This window comes from Perissodus microlepis, chromosome 20, assembly GCF_051167445.1.
Source record: "Perissodus microlepis isolate ML-2025 ecotype Zambia chromosome 20, ASM5116744v1, whole genome shotgun sequence".
Taxonomy (NCBI): domain Eukaryota; kingdom Metazoa; phylum Chordata; class Actinopteri; order Cichliformes; family Cichlidae; genus Perissodus; species Perissodus microlepis.
In genome coordinates this window covers 27,782,576-27,806,288 of record NC_140480.1, presented here as the reverse complement: position 1 = coordinate 27,806,288, position 23,713 = coordinate 27,782,576, and the positions used below count along the sequence as shown (strand labels likewise).

The window sequence follows — 23,713 nt, the reverse complement described above, 5'->3', positions numbered from 1 at the left end:
ATGTCTATTGATTCTGAATGTAACGGTTCCCTCTACCGGATGTTTCTGGTACTGCATGGAGATGATGTCATTTATCTGTTTGCCATCCGTTCTGTCCATATTTACCAACAAAGGAGTAGAGAACATTATTCTTCAACTTTTGTCACTCTTGTAGATTTAATGGTACATATTTAAGGGATTAACAGCTTGTAGCATGTGAAGGGTGTTAGATGTACACCATGATATCCTTGGGTATGTTTTTTTCTTTTTGTTATGAAGTCATCTAAGCCACAAGGTCCTGGTCTGGTTAGACAGAGTAATGGAAAACTCTATAATGCAATTCTATAAATAAAAAAAAAAAACCCCAAAAAAACCAAGCATACACACTCAGTATTGCAAACTGTTTATTTGTAGTAAATGGAAAGTGTGCCATTCAGTGAGAGAGGGAGAAAGAGGGCTGGGCAGTTGGGGACGGTTGATGTCTTTGGTCCATACTCTGGTGGAGGGGACTTTGATAAATCAGTGGGAAAAGAGAAAAAGGCACTTGAGTTTACAGTTGTCTCAGAAAGGTTTTTGAGAAGATGGACAAAGGGTTTACTGGAAGAAATTAATGAACTTTATGTTTTAACCTCCATTAGGCCTAATATGAATATCACATACAAAATGCCCTATGTGAGCACAAATTATATACCTACATATATGTATATACAGTAAGGAAACAAATTTAAAAAAAAAAAAAAAAAAAAGGATTGAAAAAGAAGAGAATGTGAATTGTTGGATTTATCCCACTGGTAATTCTTTACAGGCAGAGGAAAAGAAGAAGAAAAAACAAACAAAAAAAAACAAAAAAACACCAGGCATAAAAGTTGCACAGGATGAGATAGTTTCTTTGGCGATAACTTAATATCCCTACAGTTAGGAATGTAAAACAAAGGGTGGTTGAAGGAAGGCAGACAACTTTGCAGATGAGATAATTAATGAATTGTTTAGCATTTGTCCTGCAGCTTTTAATCACTTAATACCGCAGCCCGTCGTTGATGAGCTGGCTCAGATTTTGGTACAACTTCAGTCTATACAGATCTTTGTGATGATATAACTCCCCTACCAGCTGTGCATGCACTTAAAAGGAAACATTTTGGGAAATGCGCTCGCCGTCTTATGGAGTGTCCAGCAAGTTTGGATGAGAAGAGCAATTGCCTATCTGAACAGGGCTAGCTTTGCTTAGCATAGGCCAGTCTGGCTTTATCCAGCTGTAACACAATGCACCTAGTCAGCACATCTGACGCCCATAAATCACATTAAATGTTTTGAAGATTTATTTATTTATTTTAATTTACATATGACTATTTTGCAGGGTCAGGCTGCATGCCAGAGAACCATATTCAAAAGGGGTGAATTTGTTCCCGAATTAAACATTTGTAAAAAAAACAATAACTTTAGATTCATAACTTTACTGCATTTAACAATTCTAGTTTGTTACTTTACACAGCTGCAATAGGATAGCTCACAAGCAGTGTGACAGATGCATCCAGTGACTCTTATTGCAGCTCTATGCAGCTGTGATTTCTGTTATTGAGGTGCTTAGCAGACAATTTAGTTACACTGGAAATGAAAAGTTTTTTACTGTAGTCTAGGATGGATACAAGTAAAAAAATAAAAATAAACCAAACAAACAAACAAAAAAAAAAAAAAACACCTGAGAGCTGCTTTTAAATAGGTGGGTGGTTCATTACTGCCCTCCTGAGACCAGAAAACTGGAAACACTCACTGCAACTACTGCTGCTGCACAGGGCCACAGTTGCAGTGGTTGTTTATTTTTCCACCCAGTGGTCCCAAGGAGCAAGAATGGAAATATCATTGAAAAGACACAGAAGCAACCTTAATGCTGTAATAAAAGTTAACAAAAAAAAAAAAAGAAAAAAAAAGAAAAAAGAAAAAAGCACCTGGCATGAAAAGCAAAAACTGCTAGTTTTCTCTCTTCCTGAAGCAGCTGTCTTAAAAGAAAAAAAAAAAAAAAAAAAAAAAAAAAAAAAAAAAAAAAAACTGTTAGGAGGGAAAAAAAACAAAACCACAATCTGGGCCCGTTTAATGTGAAAGGAATCTACCCAATTCCTGGCTTGATGCTAGACCAAGCTAACTCATTGTTCCAGATAGTTTTGTCTTACTGTAACAAGCTTAAAGCTCATTTCCCATAACGCTAAATCATCCTTTCAAGACATGCCAGAAAACATTTATCAAAGTTCAGAAACCAGTTTGCATTCTTTTCTCCACAAATACTCACTAATTTAACTACTTACGTAAAGAGTGTTAATCTCAATGGGGCAGGAAAAAAAAGCTCCCTATGCCCAGAAACCCTTTTAAGAACCAAAAACCCACAAAACAACCCCCCTTTAAAAAATAAAAAATAAAAAAAATCTGCTCAAAGGAAGACAACATGTTATGAAGAAGATGCAGCAACAATGTAACAACCGATTTTCCACTACAGCCTTTCATATGTACATTAACTACAGGATTATAAGAGGAGGAATCACCAGCGGGTCCATGTCCCAAACTAAGAGCCCACTGTGAGAGAACGACTTCGAAACGGGCAGTGTCGAAGGATGAGCGACGAGGTATTCGCCAGCTTTTTGTTCACAAACTGGGCACTACGATGAGATTGAGCCCCAACAGCAGCAGCTACTTGGCAGAAAAAAAAAAAAAAAAAAATCTAAGAAATCAATACAACCCTCCAATGCATTCATCAGTTTACTCAATTTTACTTCCATAGATGCACAGAGTGGACATAAAAAGAAGAGCCAACTGACGCTAGATATCGATATATCAGCCAATAACCCCCCCGGGGTCATTATTAAGTTTCCAGTAATGTATTTCACAAACTAGGTCGTAACTTCATGTGAAGACACTTCTCGACTCCACACCTCCATCTTCTCAGCGGTGCAGCAGGCACTGCTGAGAGTTTTGTAAACAATGGAGTCACACTGCTGGACAAACTTTTAATTCTAGTACCCCAAGCATCTTTTTTCTGCATTATGTTGTTAAAAAAAAAAAAAAAAAAAAAAAAAAGGAAGAAGAAAAAAAAAAGAAAGAGTTTCCGTATCACACAGCATACATGCCAATATCCATAAATCAGTGAATGGCTGATATCTATATCAGTCAGGCAGGAAAAGGGGAAGAATAGATCCTACACTTTGTTTTTGCACATATTCATAAATCACATATCTGCTCTATGAGTACCGTCTGTTTACAAAGCAATCATGATGCAGACATCCATGTTTCTAGAAAGGCAAATGTGAAGTCTGTGACTAAAGGCAAGCACGACATTAATATGCCATTCGTGTGCATATAACAAGAAAAACACAAAGAACAAACGGCCTGTGAATAAATGTTCAGAACTATGAAAAAGCATGTGCACCACAAAGGACTTTTCCTTTGTTGAGAGTTTTTACATATTTAACATTATTCTACAAAAGGTAATGAGCCCTCTTTGTTATAAAACAATGGACAGCTAGCTAAGAAAAAACAAAAAACAGCACACATGATAACTCCGGCGGCCAGTGGGAGGGCGATACATCACTGCCTTAGGCAATATTAAAAAGGAGTAGTTTGACATTTGACACTGGGATAGGCACTTATCACCTCCATGCAGAGTCAGATGAGAAGGTAGATAACACACTTGTGCTTACATTAAATAAGGAACTACAAGCAGCAGCCAATCAGTTCAGCATGAAAGCCAGAAATGAGTAACAGCTAGCCTCAAACTTGACCCCCCAGAAAAATCCCAGTTTTGTGCAAAAACCCAGAAAAGATTGTGTGAATTAGTGAATTTAGAGGTGCAGTTTGCCACATTAAGACAGCCAAAGCAGTTACTCTCCTTCTGCAGCCTTCACACCAAGCTAATCTAATCAGCTGCCAGATTCATATTTAGTGTACACGTGTGTTAATCTACTTATGCAACTCATAGCAAAGAGTGAGGGAAAGCGCACTGACAAATGTTAAACTACTCCTTTCAAAAAGGGCAACATCTGTGTCCACAGTGTTACTCTCAATACAGCCAAGTCCTAGCGTTAACAAGTTCCCTACGGTTTGTAGCAGCCGTACAAAAAGCTCTGGATTACAGTTTGATATGTCTCTTTTTTCTTTACCTTGCAATGATTAATAACAGTTTGTAGTGTTGATTGCATGTCTACTCTTCAGAAATCCCAGCTAATGCTAGAACTGGTTTTACACTTTCACAACGCTTTCCGTGGTGAAGGCATTGAAATGGTTCTGGGAGACAAGCAGAATAATAAGATCTGAGGTTCGAATCAGAGAGCTGACAAAGCCACAGTAAAAATAGAAAAAGTACTAAGAGTTCAACTTCAATAGTGCACAAATTGTTGCAGGTAATCATGTCAGTCTCTGACAGTCTGCTTTAACTGCAAAAACTAATATCAGAGACTGACGATAGCATGACAGTAAGATCTCTCAAAAGGGGCCTAAATATAGAAACTGTTAACCGTCATCAGGAGCGAGAAAAGAAAGAGGAAGAGCGATTACAGAACAGTGAGCGCTTTTCAAGTTTGAAGGATGAATTGATTGATGTGGCGAGGCGGCACTACAGCTCAACTGACGGAAATATGTAAACTTGTATTCTATTCTTCATTAAAAGGAGTTAGTAGGTGGGGAGGAGGTGAAGGGTTGGGGAAGGGTATGTGGAGAGAAGGAGGAGTTCAAGGGTTAGTTGATGGGTTTGATTGCGCTTGTGATTTTTTGTTTTTTTAAATGTCAAGGACCATGTGTTCGTGGAACCCTTTGGGGAAGCCCATTGTGAGAGGGTCGGTCTTGGTTGTGAGAGGATGTGGAGGAATGCGAGGGACCTCTTGAGTTGTTAGAGTGCTGTGATGTAGGCCCAGAGGAGGCACCATCATTCTGATGGCGGTGGTTTGCACGACCAGCGTTCCTGTCATTGTAGGAACCACCGTTATACCGCTGACCACCTGTGTGATAACCTTGTCCGTGGAAGGTACGCCTGTTTCCTTGGAAAATCTGAGGGGGAGAGTTTAAAGTTTGTCAGTGAAGTAAACCAGCATTTGGTCTAATGTCTGACAAACTACGGCTTTCCAGCTGACCTGTTTGGCTGGTGGAGGACGGGTTTCACTTGGGTGGTTGCTCTGGATCTGGGTAGGAGCAGGCGTCTCCGGCAGGGTGGGGCTGGCGACAGAAGATGATGTGGAGCTACAGCGGGATCGGTTTGAGTAGCCTGTACGTGGGTGGTAAACTGTGAGAAAATCGACATAGTGAGTCAACACTCAGCGGAAACCTCTGGGGCTCAAAGATGAAGCAAATGCAGAAGTGCCAAAATCTACATTTCCTCTAATGGCTACTTAAAACTAAGTCAATGGCAGCATCAAAAAACACATTTACACCCTGTTATAGAAACTATTTGGGATCTATTAATAGTTTTCCTTTTCAAAAGATATTTAAAGTGACTCATTTTTTTCTAACTGTTGAGACTTACATTTACAGGTGTGTCTTAAAACAGGAAATTGCAGCTAATAGGCCTCACCTATGCCAGTGACAGTCACTGAACTGGACCACTCCACTGTGTTTGTTTTTTGGAGTACTTTAATGGCTTATCTAATTATTAATATGGCTTGCTGTGAGGTTTTTTTTTTAAAAAAAAAAAACCCCAAAACAAACAAACAAACAAAAAACCCTCCCACAAGTTTATGCCTTAATTTTGGTGAGTGAAATTCTAGTATTTATATTTCTGTAACACTAATGAACATCGAATAGAACAATGAATGATCTATCCCAGTGCATTGCACTTGTACAGTTTATGACCACAACTTGTCAACAAAGCTTTTACAAGCCTTAGTCATCAGTCACAGAGGCATGAATGGTCAGTGACCCCAAGTGACCACTGCTTACTAGGGGAAAAAAGTGTATTCTTAACAAATTAGAGAGTGGTTGCAGGCTACCAATTGGTGAAAACAGTTGCAAAGAGGAGGCTTCACCAGAAATCTGGTTACTATGATTTCGGTTGCTAGTAGATTGCCATGATGGATTTCCAGCTTGTCTGCAAACACTCTGTAAACTTTCCACTGAGCTGTAGTAAAACTTGGAAAAAGTGCAATGTGATTCAGAAACAGCAGCATTCACCTTCAAAGTAAAAGTTTTGCCTTATCTCCAAACTAGACGTTTCATAAGGAGAAACCTTTGCTTTTCTCTGGGGAGAACATTCAGCTGTTGCACTTCTTAAGTTTCACTACCACTTGGTGAGTAGTTGTAGAGCATTTTACAGACGTTATACAAATTACAAAAAAACTGCAATTTGCACAGTGAAACTGCAACAAACTGCTAGCAACCAAAGTGGTCACGAGGTGGTTTCAGTGCAGCACCTCTTTCTGACTAATTTCACCCACCAACAGCAACCACTTGCCAGCAAGTTAGGCAATAAGTTTCCTAGTTACCAGAGGTTGTCAGGTGGTCACCATCTGGTCTTGCACAGGCCTGTGTGACTGGGCTCTAAGGTGACAACTTAACACTGTACCCACTGGTCTAAATATGGCAAATTCTGACAACACAAAACACAGCAGTGGCAAAAACACCAATGTTGAGTCTTCAAAAGGTGAAATCCAAAACCTGTACGTGAAGTCATGGTGTCTACGTCCCTGTTAAATATAGGCTATGGTCCAAAATGGTAAACCAAGCAACCTTTCTCACTAAGCAGAAAAAAGGTGTGCTAATTGCATAAAATAAAGTGTTAAAAGCTTGTTTTAGACAGATCTACATTAGAGGCATTCTCAGAACCTTAAATAGCATGAAATCACAATTTTTGGGTTAAGATTTTAGAGTCAGATAAGACTGCTTAAAGAGTGGTCTGATTAGCACAGTCATGGTCAAAATATAAATAAACCAAATGTCTGACATGATGGACAGCAGCTTCTGCAGACCGGTCCGAGTATGCAGAGACCAAGAAGAAAAAAAAAAAGAAAAAAAAGAACACGAACAAACCTCTTTCTCCCTCATAACAGCCAACTTGACATCCTCCTCTTCAGAGGTTAATTAATAAACAGAGCTGCTAACAATATTATCAAAGCTTCCTTATTGCTCCACTATAGTTTCCAACCATAAAAATAGCGCTCTGCTCATTCAGTACTGCATGCTTGCCATATCATGATCATTACTGCATTAGTCATTTCTAGCCTGCTGGTCTTGTATTTTGTGATTTAAGGAAAGGTGTGTCCCAGTCAAGTGTGAGGCTTAGCTGAACACAAGTCAGTAAGAGAAATAAATGAGATGACTTTGATACTGTACCTGATCCAAACCCTGCAATGCTCGTCTTCAGCGGTTCAAGATCAAACGTAAATCTTAGAGCTTTTCCAAGGTCCTCATCGTATTTACGCTCGCTCACAAAGTGCTGCAAATAAAAACATAAATAAATAAAAGTGGGGGGAAAAAACCCACCCACGTTGTGTCTCAAAATTTGTTGTTTTCATTTCTACTTTTGTAAGCATAAGTAGGAGAATCTGCCTTGAGTTGTAGATTAATTAAAAATAAACACCAATTTCCCATTCAGTCGGTTATGAAATAAAACACCAAGTCAAACTGAGATACTGAAAGACAGCATCAAAGTGGAGCAGCTGTGCTGTGCAGGTACCTTGATGTCTGCACGCAGTTCAGTCAGCTGCTCCTCTGACATGGATGCCGACTTATCTGTCAGCCGCCGGAGCTCCTCTGCTCTCTTCTGCCGGGCGTCCAAGATCATCACTGAAACGTAGCAGCAAAAATATGAACAGATGTGAAAGAATTTAAGGAGGGTTTTTATTATGCAGTCAAATGTCTGCCTGTATTATGTCTTCCACACATTTAAGCAAGTTTAAAACCAAAACTGCACCTAAAGTGATTCTGAGCTGTTAAACGCTAAACTTTAAATTAGGAGGAAAATTTCAGTTAGTCAGTCCAAAGTTGGCTGCATTAGCGCTCACTGTGAGACACGTCCAGCAGCCAATTTGGAAATTTGGCAGACAAAATAAGTTTGAGGCCACCCACTACTTTAAAAACGGTGCCTTCTCTTAAAGACAAACTGTCCTGTGTGTTAGGAAGCAAAGACAAGACAGAATTTCCTGTCTTCAAAAAGTAAAAATGATTGAAAATACATTCAAAATGGACCCTCTTCTTTTGCTTAAGTTTAAAATAAAGAGGTCTCGTAATCTTTCAGTTTCATCTAAATACTCATCACTCCGTCAGTTTGTGAAATGCAGCCAATCAAAAGAACAGCATCTTAAAGAGGAAGGGATGGGAACTAAAACAGGTTGTTTCAGGTAATGATAACCTCAGAGACAGCACCAGGGCCCAGTATAAGACAAAAGGGATGATAATGAACAATGACTCATCCAAAGCTGCTCTACTAGATTCAAAGAACAAAATATGAAGCTCAAACTGGAGTAATGGGTCGCCCTGCAGAAATATGCAATTGGTCCCCAGTTCAAAGAAAATGACAAAGATTTCAGTTGAGGGCCCATTATGATGGCTGTCAACTGTGACCTCACCACAACCCTGACTCCATTCATACTGGTGCTGAGGTATGGCAGTATTCACCTGCAATACTGTCTTTAACAATAGGCGTCACCACTCACATCTCATCTCCACTCACTCTACATAAACGCTGGTCTAAATCTCTGAGCTTCTGCACTAATACAGCTTCTTATTTGATCAACTGTTCCCTTTATCGGTCACCACACCGGACCATCTGCGCCCATCCCACCCCCAGCATTCTCTTCTGTGAGAAAAATAACATACCTCTGAAGACATGTCATCTCTTCATATCTTCACCAAACACAAAATTTCTCAGTACCGTCTCTTTTTCTGTTGTTTGGCAGCTCCATATTGAACATCCTTTTCCCCAATACAGCTATTATCCCTCCTCTGAACATGCTTAAACCATCTTAGCCTTGCTTTTCTAATTTTCTCTCTAAACTGCTCAATCTGCCCAACCTGGTGGTCACCATCAGTGAAAATCTCAAGCGCTGCCACTGGTTAGTGCTGTCAATTATAGCAGGTGTTCACTACCATCTTGTTAACATTCTCCTTCACTTTCTGCTATACTTCTGTCACAAATCACCTCTGACATTCTTCTCCACCTACTCCATCCAGTCCACCCTGTTCATTGCTTTGAATGACTCATTACAGGTACTTAAACTTGTCCAGCTCTGCTCATTGTATCTTAACTACATCTAATAACTTTCATTTCTCTTTTCTCCAAAGCATAGGCTGAAAACGCATACCCACACCTCTCCAGGCTCTCTTCCACCTCCACCTCAAACACATCTGTCACTTCTACTGCACACTTAACCTCTGTCTCACTGTTCTTATACATGTCCTGCACCAGCCTCACACACACTTCTGCCACTCCTGACTTTCTGAAGCAGTACCATTGTTCCTCTCTTGGCACCAGCTTTCTTTAGATCCAAAAAGACAGTGCAAACATTGCATCTGCACTGGCCTTTCTCAGGATGAAGCCATACTGCTCCTTGTTAATTGTCACCAGCCTACTTAATCTAGCTTCAAAAATTCCTTCCCACATCACTGTGGTATGGCTCACCAGTTTTATCCCTCTGTAGTTATTACTGTTCTGCACATCACCCTTGTTCTTGAAAATCAGTACCAGTACAGTTCCATTCCTCAGGCATGCTCTCACTCTCCAAGATTCTGTTTACCTACTTAATACTACTACTACTAATATCTTCATCATCATCACCATCTACTAAGTCCATAGCCCCTTTCTCCTAGATATCTCCATACCTCCACAGGTATATCGCCTGATCCAGCTTTCTTTCCACTCGTCATCCTCTTCTTGGCTGCCCTCACTTCATTCTCATCTGAACTCCCTTACCCAACTTTCCTCCATCCAGCCTCCTCTGTCATTTTCTTCATGCAGAAGGTCTTCAAAGTCCTTCCATCTTCTCAACATAGTCTGCTCACTTGTTAGCACATTTCAATCTCTATCCTTAATCACTTTAACCTTTCCCAATCCTTTCTAGCTTGCTCTCGCTACTTAGTCAATTGATACAAGTCTTTTCCTCTCCTTCCTTAGTGTCCAATCATGGCTGTAAAAGCAACAATCATACACCTGTGTTTTCAACAAGCACATGACATGTCCCACTCAGACTAATCTTAAAGAGGACATCTGAAGTACCCACTGGTCCTTAGCACTACTGATATAGTCCCACAGCCAGGAAAGAGGTTTAACAAATACTTATTTTTTTCTCTTTTTGAAATATATAATCTAAAATAAATATACATATATGTTATCAGTTGTATCACTTTCTCCTGAAGGAAGAGATTCTTAGAGTAAAGTAACTTTTGAGAAAACCTGGCTTTTGTAACATCGGATGAGGACTAGAGTTTCTTTGCTTTTCTCTCAATTCACCACACGCCTTGCACAAAGACAGCATTGAGTCTCCCTTGACACCTGACACTATTCACTTTTTCCAGGCCTGGAACACACAACACTCTACACTGAGAGGACAGAATAAGAGAGAATGGCCTAGTTGTACAAATATGAGGCCTACATTGCACACACACACACACACACACACACACACACGCGCACACACGCACGCACGCACGCACGCACGCTCTAGGTGTATCAGGACTTTAAGGCAACACTGCAGTTTAGAAGAAACTGGGACTTGCTGTTCCATAAGATTTCTTTTACAACCTCCAGAAGTGATTTAGGTCAGAGTCTTGGGGCCTTTGAGTCAGGTGATCATATCATGAGAAGAACACAAGCAGCTGCAGGGTGGTATGTGACAAGCATACTGGAAAATACAATACTTACTGGCATCAGCTTTCACTTTGTCCATTTCTGCCAGCAGAGTCACCTCTCTGTCCATTAAACTAGAAAAATAAAGAAAAGAGGGTAAACTTTCTAGAATCGTCTCTAAAACAAGATTGTGCATGCCGACTTTGCACTAAAATTGCAGCAAAAATACCAATATGGTTAAACAATAAGACCAATGGGGACAGCAGACTTCTGCCAAGGCTGAAAATTCCTCCACACCATGCACAAATTAAGCCAGAAGGATATTGGAATATTGATTAGTTTAATATTTTAAGAACATCAATATGATGTTTATTTTTATCACTTTAATTCAGCATACATTTATAGAGACACCAAAGGAAATGCACAATTTTGACTCCTCTCATGGTGAAGAATCGTTCCCAAAATTCCTGGATCCAGACTCCAAAAGTTAATTACTTCTAAACTGGACAAAGCTCCACCTCTGGGAAAATATCCATGTAAATCTGTTCATGACTGAGTAATCTTGCTAGACAACAAATAACCCGAACCTGAGAACACAACTGCTGGCATAAACGCTTCAGTCTTGATGGGATAACACATTTACTGGAGTTTGAGCTTTACACTCAGGACATCTCGCTCCGTTCTCTGTAGCATTATAGAGTCAGCTGTTACGTAGATGGCCATCTTGTATGCCTCAAAGGTTGCTGTGAGATACTAACGAGAATTAGACTACACCCATGGCAAACTTTGAGCGTCTGAGTAATGATGATAGATGGTATCATCATTACTCATAATAAAACGCACAAAGCAAATATGGAAATTAAAATTCTTGTCCACACTTGTAAATCTAATTATACCGCTTCAGTTTTGTTTCTCAGCTGATAGTTGTTCACAGATTACAAATAAAAGAAAGCCAATGTAGCTTTTCTTTCTAAAAAGCTGAAACACGACACAGCGGTGCTTAGGATCCATTTTCGACAATAACCAACTACCTGCTTTTGTACCGGCTGCCTCAATACAATCTTCTAGTTTACTGACAATAAAACAAAAAAAGTTTTCACGAGTGTTTCACAGAAGTGGAAGTCTTAGCCACGGAATTGAAGTAAGAGCCGCTTAAGAGTTGTAGGTGTTGAACAATAACAAACCGATCTGTCTTTTATCTTTGTTAAAGTGAATAACTGTTAAAAGTTTGATAAGTCAGTGGCAGCAGTGGTCTGGAGCCAAGAGTGGAGCTGAATGGATATCCTCACAGTCAACCACAGCATCAGGTTTCAGCTTTTGAAAGATGAACAATGGCTGCGCTCTATGAGAATTTATAAGGAATACACTTTATCAACATGCAAATGTTTCAGTTAATCTTTTTGCTTTGCCGAGTTAGACCTAATAACCTGAGGTTTTGTAGACGATACTCTGTAATTGCCAGCTTGGACTAAACCCAGATAATCTTCAACCAATTAGTTATTAGTGAGCTCATAATCTACGTCCAGCTACTTCAGCATTTACTAAAGTCTCATGAGAATGATCACTACAGTCATCTTATCCAGCTGAATTATCAGGGGCTTAACGGGCATGGATTTTTCTTCTTGCTCAGACCAGCAGTACCTATGAAGTTTGTAAGCCATTTAAAGAACACCCTAAAGTAGACAAACCACTAAAACTGGACAATTAAACTGGTTTGTAAATCCTGTTAACATGAACTGTATGCCTAATGTGAAAAAAAAAATATTCAACTGCAAGTGTAAATCCAGGGATTAAAGACAAATTACTACAATGAAATAATATGTAAAATATTTAGTTTGTTATTATCTTTAATAAAGTGTTCTAAATCAGTCTTTTTTTCTGCACACACCAGAGGCTCTATGAAAGCAATCCAAGGTTCAACACATGGACCTCTTTTACTATTATGCAAAGTTGCACCACCAAGAAGGACAAAGGTAACTGAGCAGCACCTATAAAAATGCAATAATGCCTGAACTGCTTTAGTGAACATGCAACACAAATCTGAGAAATCAAATTGGAACAAAGATCTATTTTTACATTCTTCTTTGCTTTTCTGAAACAATTTTCTTCTTAATGCATCTCTCGTCACGGTCTATTTAGACGCAAAGATTCTAAATTATTTCAGGGTTGTCTTACGAATATAGAGGCTTGTTGACACTGTCACAGGAGTGAAAATTATTTCCTGATTTGTTTCTACTCACTTACTTTAAAAAAAAACAACAAAAAAACCCCACTGTGGGTCCTGTTTAGCAAGACAAAGTTTAAAGAAGTTCACACAAAATTAAAAGCAGTGTTTTTACAACTTCAGACATTAATTTTAGATCAAACTACCTGAGACATCTGTAGAGACCTCCAGACTAGCTTTATGATTTTATGTTATTTGGAAGTAGTGTTTATAAATGTACTATTAACAGCACAGAATATTGTCAATATAATATCAATATACTTTTTGATTGTTAAATAAAAACACTATTTTACTTCAACATCAACTACATGACAACAGGCAGATTTAAAATGAATTCCCATACCAGCTCTGTAGTTCAGCAAATGTCTGCTTCATCCTCTTTACTGAGGAGTCCATCTCCTCTTTGACCACCATCCTGTAGCGAGTCAGTGATGCAGTACATCTCTGCAGGTCCTTCACAGAGCGATCAATGTTGGAAGCTGAGAAGGAGAGAATAAGGAAAAGTTAAGCAAGAGTTTTGGGGCTATGACACATTTGTTTTCATGTTACCTTTGCCCTTGGTTGTGAGGCACAAAGAAACAATATGGATAGAATAAAATGGGCTTCTGGAAATAAGAGCCATGTCTAACCCATCTTCTTTACTCCTGATGATCCTTGCTCATCTGTGTTGGATGCTAATGAGGCAGGGGGATGATGTGAATTTGAGTTTGGCCTTTGTCGTGACTTATTGCCTCTGGGAGCCTGGTGATTTCTTCCTCCTGGCTGAGAGGTGGGACTTGGAGCACTACCTTGACTTTCTGCTTCTGCACCTGTGAGAAAACAAAGTACTTGTCAGGACACAAAGTAAATAATTATAAAACTACCCTCATGTGAAGAAGCAGAATCTATTAGGGACAGGGTTCTTGGTATTTTCTATTTGTAGTACGCTTGTAGCACTTGCTGCACTGGTTTCTGACAGCATTTGAGCATGCTTTGGTTGCATGCAACTCTTATGAAGGGAAATGAGGGATGGCATTCACCAAAGTACACTGAAAGACCTCTTGATATAATTTGATTAAGAATTCTCTTTTTAAGATTTATTTGCATTTGTACCAACGACCAGCACACGGAAACAGTCAAATGGGCCTGAAGAGCTTGTGGCTAAACCATAAATAAAATAAAATAGCAAGTTGCCCACTCAGGCTAAGTCAGCAGACCATGTGGTTCACTTTAAACGTTAACTCCCACCCCCCAAAAAAACTGCCTAGTCACACATTTCAGGAGGACATTTTTAAACCACTAAGATTACAAGTACACACTTCCCCACTGAACTTTGATTAGATAACACCAAATTAAATTTCTTCAAGTTAAGTAATAAATAACTCTCTTTACCAGCATGTAGCAACAGGCTCTGCTCTAATCTAAGTTTCATTGATAAAAATCTAATGAGACTTTCACACTGTGTCCTTTGCTCACTTAAGGTGACCTTCCTGTAGTTAAGTCATATAACAAAAATATTTGTCCAGGAACAGATTTACTTTAAAATAAGGTTCAGGTTGTAAGAGCAGCAATTTGCATGGCCATAAATTACTCTATCCATCCATCACATTTTAGCTGAACAGTTGCATTTACCGGTGGTTTCGGATGTAGCAGGTTCAGAGTCCAGCTCGGCTGCATCCAGGGAGGCAGAGTCCAAGTGTTCACTCAGCGAATCAAGAGACTCTCCGTCCATTACTGAGCCGTTGGCATGAAAGCCATTCAGCTCGTCCTTGCCCTCTTCGGGCGATGTGGCCTCAGGTGGAGCAGGTTCTGCTGGGGCTTCTGGCTGAGGTTTGGGCTTCTTTTTCTTCTTGGGCTGAACAGTAGGATATCAGTGTCAGCCTTCTTTTTTTTTTTTTAATCATCTTTTTAGTATCAGTGCAGTGACATCAACTAATTCAGTGCATGCAGAAAAGGGAAAGCTTTGATTTAAATGAAAATTAAGCTTTTGGCCGAAGAATTTACTAAACAAATCCATGCGTTTTAGAACCAATGAGAGCAGATTAAGATGTCATCAATGATTTGAAACTAAATCTTTTACTAAGAAACAGTGACATAAATATGCCAACTCAACAAAGAGACGTTTAAGACGTAGGCTTTGTGGTTCTCACCTTCTTTTTTCCAGTGACATTCCACTCCTTCAGGATCTCAGCTGCACTGCCTGCGGTGTAAACCAAACAATGATGACGAAGGTACACGCTGACACATGGCAGATTGAAAATCTTGTAATACCATCTGAACATATGAATGCCTCGAGGCGTTGTTTAGACACGGCTAACTAAGGAAACAAAAGAGTAGTCTGACGTCGAGACACAACGCTCCTTTGCTATAATTAAACCTGCCAAACCAAAGGCATGCAAATGATACGCAACTACAGAATGCAAAGCATGGCAGGCATGATGGTGAAAACAATTTAAGGTTAAGGACAAAAAAAACCAAAAAAAACAAGTTCAGTGTACATGTTAACATGTACACTGTAATTACAGGACAGTTCAAAGAAATCATTAAAGGCACAGAATTACAGTGACATTCATGCCCACGACCTGTGTATGTAAACACAACTCTACTTGTGGAGTGAGTGAAGTAAGCTCCATTAAATACCAAATTACAAACTCACTTTTACAGAAATATCCTGTCACACAACATCACAGTAACTTTCAGAGATTTGGTGTCCTCATACCTTCTAAAAAAGCCTGCACGGCCTTATCGACGCAGTTCTCAAAATGCTGTAACACCAGCACAATCTCATTGTTGCTTTTGTTGGGGACCACCGCCCTGACAGCACTGATCTGTGAAGCATAGTGAATATTAGCACTGACAAGCATAAGGGCCCTCAAACATTTACTGAAAATACACTTCAAGTAAGAAGTGGCTGTAGGACATGAATGCATACTCTTAATAATACACTATTAATGTAGAAATACACAAAGCTTTCATTTTGGTCAGTGAAAGAATGACACTCCATGGCAACTTTAGTCAATACAACTGTTCGACTGGTTCGAAAATTCGACTGTTAATGCAACTATATAATCAGACAATCATATGATGCATGTAGACAAGGTCAAGACAACCTGTTGAAGTTTAAGCTGAGCATCAGAATGAGGAAGAAAGGTGACTTAGGAGAAGTGTGGTGAATGGTTCCTGAAATCATCTGAGACTGGTTTCTTCAACGTGACAATTAGTTCAATGCACTCAAAAAGCCTCCACAGTCAGCATAACGCAATCATGGATCTAAATCTAAACAAACACCAGAATCTGTGTGATGCCATCATGCTGATACGGACCAAAACCTGTAAGGAATGTTTCCAGCACCTTGCTGAACCAATACCACAAAAAATTTAAGTAGGGACTACCAAGTGGCCAGTGAGTGTATATATCGGACACTTTAATGAAATATTTTTGCTTTTCACCATTTAATTTAACAAAAATGTAAAATAATTTTTGGGATCCTATATAAAACTCCCCAGAACTGTTAAATTATAGTTTAACAGCTTTAAAGATGCTTCCTGGCATGGGATTTAAGTGATACATACCTATATAGCTCTCATTTTTCAAGATAAGATAAGATATCTGTTAAGCTGGTGAATCTGATTTTTGCTCTACTTCAACATAAATCATGCTCTGACAATTTGCCCTCTCATGTTTACTGTCGCCAAAAAGCTACTTTCCAGGAACCTGCTGTACACATCTCACAGTAAATGAAACTGAATGTCAAGCTTTAGAAGCGTCCAACTTTGGCAGCAGATAAGAATCCAATGATTAGAGATGGGAATCGAGAACTAGTTTGAGATAGTACAATCCATCAAAATCATGCCTCCAATGTTATCAGTTCTATTTATCAATGCTGACATGCCATTTTTGATGCACTGCAAGACAGTGGCGTCAAGCTCATAGCACTGACTCACATGCAGGTCTACAGATATCTGTTTACTCGGGTATTTGCATTTTGTTTCAGTTGAGCTTTTATGCAGTGTATATTATCTTTAAATTAATATAAAGCTCCTAACTGTGTTCAATTATTGTGCTGATTTTTGCTGGAAAAAAAAAGACGCAATTTCAGCAATGTAAAACCTCGTGTAATCTCTTGAATGTATTTTGTGATTCTTCTTCTATAATTTCATTCCAATCTTAATTCCATCTACAGCCATATCCACAAATGAGAACAAATATTTTGCAATTTGATGTTTCAGATTAAGGCCTCCAAAAAAACAAAAGTGCAGCACTACTCCTGAGGAGTGTGTAAATTTCTTACCTTCTCCTTCATCCTCTCAGCCGTTCCACCCTGGGACATGACCATTTTTGAACGGGTATCAAACACCACTCCGGATGTATCTGGAAAAATATAGTAGAAACTCAACTGCATTGTCCATTTAACCCTTCAATTGTACTTGCAAACCTCTGTAGAGCATCATTTGCAAAACAAAACCACCAGCAGACATAGAGATTAGAGATTTCCTGGAAAAAAAAAAAAAAGTTGCTGGCCACCTTTATAAATATACTAATCAGGTTACAGCTGCAGAATTATTATTGTGAAACAGACATGTGACGTGACATGTTAATCTACATGATAAAAAAAAACAAAATATTTACATATGAAATTGAGAAAATAGATTTTGCTTCCTGTATGCAAATAAACAAATGTGAAAAATGAAGATGCCAGCCTCACAGGACTGTGGAGGTGGAACGATGTGTTATTTAAGCATGTAAGCACAATCACTTCAGATACAAGCACAAAGGAAGCGCTTAAAAAAAGAAAAAAGAAGACTTCATCACATCTGTGCCTGAACTGTCTGGAACACGGATCTCATTTTAATGACTAATAACCAATGATAGCATCCAAAAAGACATTCTTTCAAGAAGGAAAAACTTCAGAGTTTCTTCTAGCAGGAGGAGAATAAATCTGGCTCACTGAGACAAGCAGCTGAGTCAAGGTAAAATGAGATCTCTTCCTGTAAGGTCAGATGACACTAATCTTTAAAATGATAAACAAAGGCCTTCAGCTGAATGCGAAGAGTCAGAGTGAAGTCCACAGTTAATCTCTAGCCATTGAAAGACACAAGAGGGAGGAAACTGCTGAGCCCTTGTAAAAGTTGTTTTTCTCATGCATGGAAGTAGGTTAATGTCACTGTAAATATCCACAGCTCCAATTCGCTGTAAAAGTACAGCCATCTGCACGTACTTTCAGGACAACTCCATTAGATTCTAGCTGAAAACAATCATGCACACATTTATTTGTTGAATAATTTATTGCTGTGACCCATCTGTAACTCAATTCTTGTGCACCATATAGAGATACAGTATTGTGCAAAAGTATTGCACCATCCTTCGTGTCCCTTTTGCTAGGGAAATGGACATAGCAATTCGTTGAAACGGGTACATGGAAATGCAGTATAAAGGCTATATTGTATTGAGAGAAAGTCAGCACTAGCATGACCACCTTTATTGTGTAACACAGTCTGAACTCTTTTAGAGAAGGTTTCTTGTTTTTTTTTTTAAGTCATCTTCAGGAATAGTTCTCCAGGCTTCATGAAAGACAAAGCTCTTGTCTGGATGTTGTGATCAATTCTCTATCAAATAGATTCCACACTGCTTCAATAATGTTGAGGTCTGGGGCTGGGGAGGCCAATCAATGACTGTTTTTGTATGCAGGTATCCTTTTACAGCATTGGCAGCATCTTTGATCATTGTGTTGCTGAAGAATGAAGCTACTACCAATCAGATGCTTTCCAGACGGCATCGTATGACGTTTCAAAAACTGATTGTACTTTTCTGCATTCGTAAGTCCAATTTTGAAAAGGTCCCCAACACCACTGGCTGAAATGTAGCCCCAAAACGTTACAGAACCTCAATTGTGTTTTACAGATGGCTAATGATGATTATTTGAACCAAAACTTTCAAATTTGAATTCGTCAGTCTATAAGACGTGTAATTTGCTATACATCAGCTGTTTCTCTGCCATTTTCCTTCCTTAAGAATGGCTTCTTAACAGCCACCCTTTTACTGAGACCATTTCTGTCGTTGATACTGTTCATCTGCTGTAGATAGATTTTTTTTAATGCCAGTTCTTTTGACATCTGCTTCTCAAGTTTCCTCATTTTTAAAAAAAAAAAAAAAATTCTTTTAAAAGAAGAACACTCCTGAGATATGCCAAGGTTTAAGCTAATAGCACAAAATCACCTTGGTGGTGAAAAAACATAATCTTAAATGTGTTATCCTTGGCATTTTTCAAGGACTGAACTAAACAATGGGAACAAATGATGTGCTTTTGCAACAGGCTGCTAGTAAAAAAAGTTCCTAAAGATGCAATATAAAATTGGTTCTTTGCAAACCTTTTCTGGTATATGTGGACACAACACTGGTTCCTCCTTTCAGATAAGCACCTTTTAATGCTTGATTCATATGACAGTGTTAAGTGGCTTGAAAAACAAACATATCATTCCTCTGAAAATTGTCAGGTAGAAAGACTTAACTGAAAATGGGTGAAAAAGCAGTCATTGTCCAAAGAAAAAGTTTGAAAGACCTTCAGAAAGCCTGGAGAGCTATTCCTGAAAACCACTTTAAAATAAATGACAAAGTCTGGTTCCTTGGAAGAAAACTATAAAGATATGTGATTAAATCAAGAACTTTCCAAGTACTTTACAATAAATTACATTGTATTACATTTATATTTTGTCTTAACCCTTACCTTTTTGGCTGCTTTTCTTTGCCATGTTGTCACACAGAAGTATCCAAGAAAATCTCTGCTGTTTATTTTCTGCAGTGTATACTCCTTAAATATATTCAAGCTGATGCAGAGCTAACGGGTCCAAATGTGACAAAACTTTCAGTTGGAGTTGCTTTCGGTAGAGAAGAGCTCAATGAGGCTCAGAGCTGGCAGAAGGGTTGGAAGAACAAGGTTCAGATCCAGACCGTCACCATTCAGTCAAAGATTTGGGTTTTCCCCTTTTCTCTACCCTCACTAAATCTGTGGAATGAAAGAAAAAGAAGAAAAAATAACAACTCAGAACTAATGATAAAGAAGTGGTTTCGTGTCAGTATCTAAATGTAGGAATAATAAAATACATTTAATTAAAAAAAAAAAAAAAAAAGGAAACCCCAACTGTGGTCAAATGCAGATACCACCCTTCCCTTTTCTATGATCTGAGAAAAAAAAAAGAAAGAATGCAAACTAAATCCATTTCCTCTGGCTATGAAATATGAATGAAAAACAGATTTCAATAAATTATTGTCTGTCTGGCGGAGAGTCCTCAAGAAAAAAAAATAAATAAATAAAAAAAATCTGCAGTTCATATTGTCCTTGGCAGAAAAGCTGCATATAGTTGGGAAGAAAAGTTTAGCAGGGTTTCAGATTAACACATTTTTAGGGGTATTTCCTTTTTCTCGGTTGTCTACAGGAGTGGTGGGTGATAATGCTGTGCTGGCAATGGTGTTGCAGTGTGCGGCCTTTGATTGGGCTGGTGACAACTGTGTGCAAATATCTGAAAGTGTATTTAAAAAAAATTGTGTGTGTGTTTTTTAAAACTACTTTGAATATTCTAAGTTTTCTGGCAGCCTCTGTGACGGCTACACTGGGTCTGAAGTCTAAAATGACTTTTTTTCTCCTTTTTTTTTTTTTTTTTAAAATACCTTTGGACACTTTTACAACTTATTTTCTTTACCGGAAATTAAACAGGAAGAATAAGAGTCGGTGATGTCAGAAATTACATAAGGTTTGGTTTTCGTATAATGACATGGGTTCTTAATTTAGACAAAACTACTGAAAGTACAATTTTGCAATTTCTTCATTGTGGGGAAAAAAAAGCATCTGTAAATCCCTATTACACTCTTGGAAATTTTACAGTCATCATGCTTAGTAATCAATATAGCAGACACATTCTCTTGCCTGTCTCACTGCTGCTTTATGTGAACTTTATTTAATTATGCTCACTCTAGCCTTAAAATTGCTTCAGCCAGACCTCCAGTAGTTTGGATCCAGTTTTATGGACCAGCTGTTTGTAGCTTATAGGTTTCCCTTTCTGATCCTGGTTCACCAGAAACGGAAACTTAAAAGGCTGTAGAAGCCAACACCCTCTTGATTAGGACTTGGCATGCCATAGTCCCAGTTCCACCACACCTTTACAGACGTCAAACTCACATATACACGCACGATCAACAAGTGACACTGCACAAGCCACTCATGCAAAGGCACCGAGATGCACTGTGTTTATCAAGAGGGATGGTTCTCCAGCGTTCAAGAGTGCCAGGTGCACTCCTGTTGAGTGATGCCATTAAGAAGAAAATGCCAACACGGCACTCATGACGCAAAAAAGTTTGGGCTTCAAGGAAGGTACATGCGTGTGTGGCAGATTTAAGAGGAAAAGCACTGATAAACAACATACAAACAATCCAATCACCAGGTAGTTTTGTTTTTTTTATTTTTAGGTTTTTTTTTTCTTTGCTGTAATTTAATCTCTGTTAAATTCCTGCCAGAGAAGCCAGTGATCGCTAGGTTCACAGTTAATTAAACCTGTCGGGCATGACTAGAAAACCTAGACTACCTCCTTTAATTATAAGACGTTAAGTGTAGCTGGCTAATCAGAGAGAGAGATATAAATACCCCCTCATCCGTTGCTGCATCTTAACTAGCATCTTGCATTATATTCCAGCTCAAAGCCTGAGTAATAAGGATCGCTACAGAAGCGGAAAGGCTTCCCCACAACCCCCAAAAACATCCCAATCTTTTGTGAAAGGACCTTCACGACAAAGATCGGCCATAAAACCCCCCCCCCCCCGAACTTCGCGTTTATTGTAGCGGAACGATCCGCTCAATTCAGCCTGTTATGTAATGTCACTGTTTTATTTGTTCGCTTTTTAAAGAATATCTACACATTTTTGCAAACTCTTGACTGAAAGCAACTTGCACAATGGGGGTCTCGGTCCAGTCTTTCATCAGAGAGCAGCTCACTGCACGTATTTGGCTGAAGTCCGGAGGTTACGTTACCGTTAGCGTGCTAACATTACCTAACGTTTATAGCATCTCTGCCAGGCTCTGCCTCACTGACCGCAAAAAAAATCCCCGTCGCATTAAATTAGCCCCCCCAAAAACACGGAGAATGTATGCATAGCTAAATGCAGCACAACAGACAAACAACCCCTCTCTGGAGGGTCCTCTGGATGCCGCTTTGGCTAACGTTAGCGCGCAGCTAGCAGACCGCTTGGCTTTTATTAGTCGGGTTTGTGCTGCAAGTCTAGCTATCACTCGGCTGCTTAACTTTAGCGTTAAATACTCCGCTGCTGTTAAAGCATGTTTTTTCAGTCTAATAGCACAAAAATATAATCTAAAAATCACGAATACGTACTTGTTGGCGGCAGCAAGTGAACAGTAGCTTCTGGAAACGAGTGTCCGCAGCTCCTACCACCAGCAGTCTTTAATGCCAAGTAGTCTTGCTGTGGGCAATATTTTCCTCGACCAGACTACTTCGGGTTGCCAGATTGGATTGAAAGAACGCCCCTTTTAACATTCAAACAGGATGTGAAATGTGCTACAGCATAGTTACTGTAGTTAGTATTTTTTGTATTATTTCGCTTTACGTTTTTTTTGTTTGCAAGATCGACTAGCTTTCTTAAATTTAGTTTTTGTTCTATAAGAATATTTGGTTTTACTTTTTTATGTAGGATTTCCTTTGTAAATAAAAATGCTGAGTTATTATCTAAAAATTTAGCGAGGTGGTTAGCACTGTTGCCTCACAACAAGAAGGTCCTGAGTTCCACCATCCATCATGTGCCAAGCGCCTTTCTGCGTAGACTGCATGCTTTCTTCGAGTACTCTAGCTTCCCCCCACTATCCACAGACATGCAGTTAGTAGGGTTAAGTTAACGTGAGTGTCTTGCACGACATGCAGAGCAGTCGTGTGGACCCTAAAGACCCTGATATTACAGTCAGACACAAAAGTATTAACTAGTAGTTAACTCACATGTAGAGTCAACAAACGCACATTTCCTGTGTTTGAATTTTACTCATTTTATGAGTATATATAGTTTCATTGAGTTTACTTTTTCTTTATTTACATTTCCTAATTTTTTTCACTAGGTTTTTAGGTTAGTTTTAGTATATATATATATGTATATATATATATATATATATATATATATAGCCCCCCCCCCCCTTTTTTTTTTTACCGCATTTCTTTTTACAGTTGCGTGGAACTGCATTAGTGAATAAACTCATGCATTTTTTTGGTTATTATTCAAAATAATTAAGAACAATGCATTTAAGAAAAAGTGCAAAATTCAAAGTGAAACTTTCAAATATTTCAGACTAATTTCCCCCCAGTACATTGTAATTACTACGTGAAGCCCAGGCTTATGTCAAAACAACATAATAAAATAGTAAACAAAATAAATAGAAGAATAATTAAAAGTTTTACAGGCACATCCAGGGTCCTTTCCATCAATGGATGAAGCAATTCATTGTTACCTGAGCTAATAAATTCCAATTGTGTCTGGCTCTCTAACTCTAGTGTTACAGAATAATACATAGTGAAATGGTATTTGTGCTGAAAATGAATATTTTTATACTTTGCATGAAAATAACTCAGAACTGTTGCAAATTACTTTTCTTTTAATCAACGAAGTGAACAATTGACTAATATATGGCAGCTCTGCCATACAAATGTTTAATAATCTATCAATGTAATGTCAATCTGTTATCTTTTAACAGCTTTTCAAAGGGAGTTATTCTTTTGGTTTAAAAAAAAAAGATT

General features: G+C 38.7%; 1 protein-coding gene across 1 annotated transcript; it reads right to left on the bottom strand.

Moving 5' to 3' along the window:
- Positions 1 to 370: 370 nt before the first annotated feature.
- spats2 (spermatogenesis associated serine rich 2) lies at positions 371 to 22,409 on the bottom strand. Its single transcript, XM_084917457.1, has 13 exons — positions 22,310 to 22,409; positions 19,657 to 19,935; positions 17,224 to 17,303; positions 15,652 to 15,760; positions 15,083 to 15,132; positions 14,565 to 14,787; positions 13,583 to 13,762; positions 13,297 to 13,432; positions 10,805 to 10,863; positions 7,622 to 7,731; positions 7,279 to 7,381; positions 5,088 to 5,236; positions 371 to 5,004 (listed from the first exon to the last, which is right to left on the bottom strand). Exons 2-13 carry the CDS (start codon positions 19,679 to 19,681, stop codon positions 4,744 to 4,746), a joined length of 1,485 nt encoding a protein of 494 aa, XP_084773583.1. The 5' UTR covers positions 19,682 to 19,935; positions 22,310 to 22,409; the 3' UTR covers positions 371 to 4,743.
- Positions 22,410 to 23,713: the final 1,304 nt, after the last annotated feature.

Excerpts from the sequence above, each read along its gene's own strand:
- spats2 (XM_084917457.1), bottom strand. The coding sequence starts at position 19,681 with ATGGCAAAGAAAAGCAGCCAAAAAG. Across the intron at positions 17,304-19,656 it reads AAAGAAAAGCAGCCAAAAAG|ATACATCCGGAGTGGTGTTT; the intron begins GTAAGGGTTAAG and ends ATATTTTTCCAG. Across the intron at positions 13,433-13,582 it reads ATCAGGAGTAAAGAAGATGG|CTTCCAACATTGATCGCTCT; the intron begins GTTAGACATGGC and ends TCTCCTTCTCAG.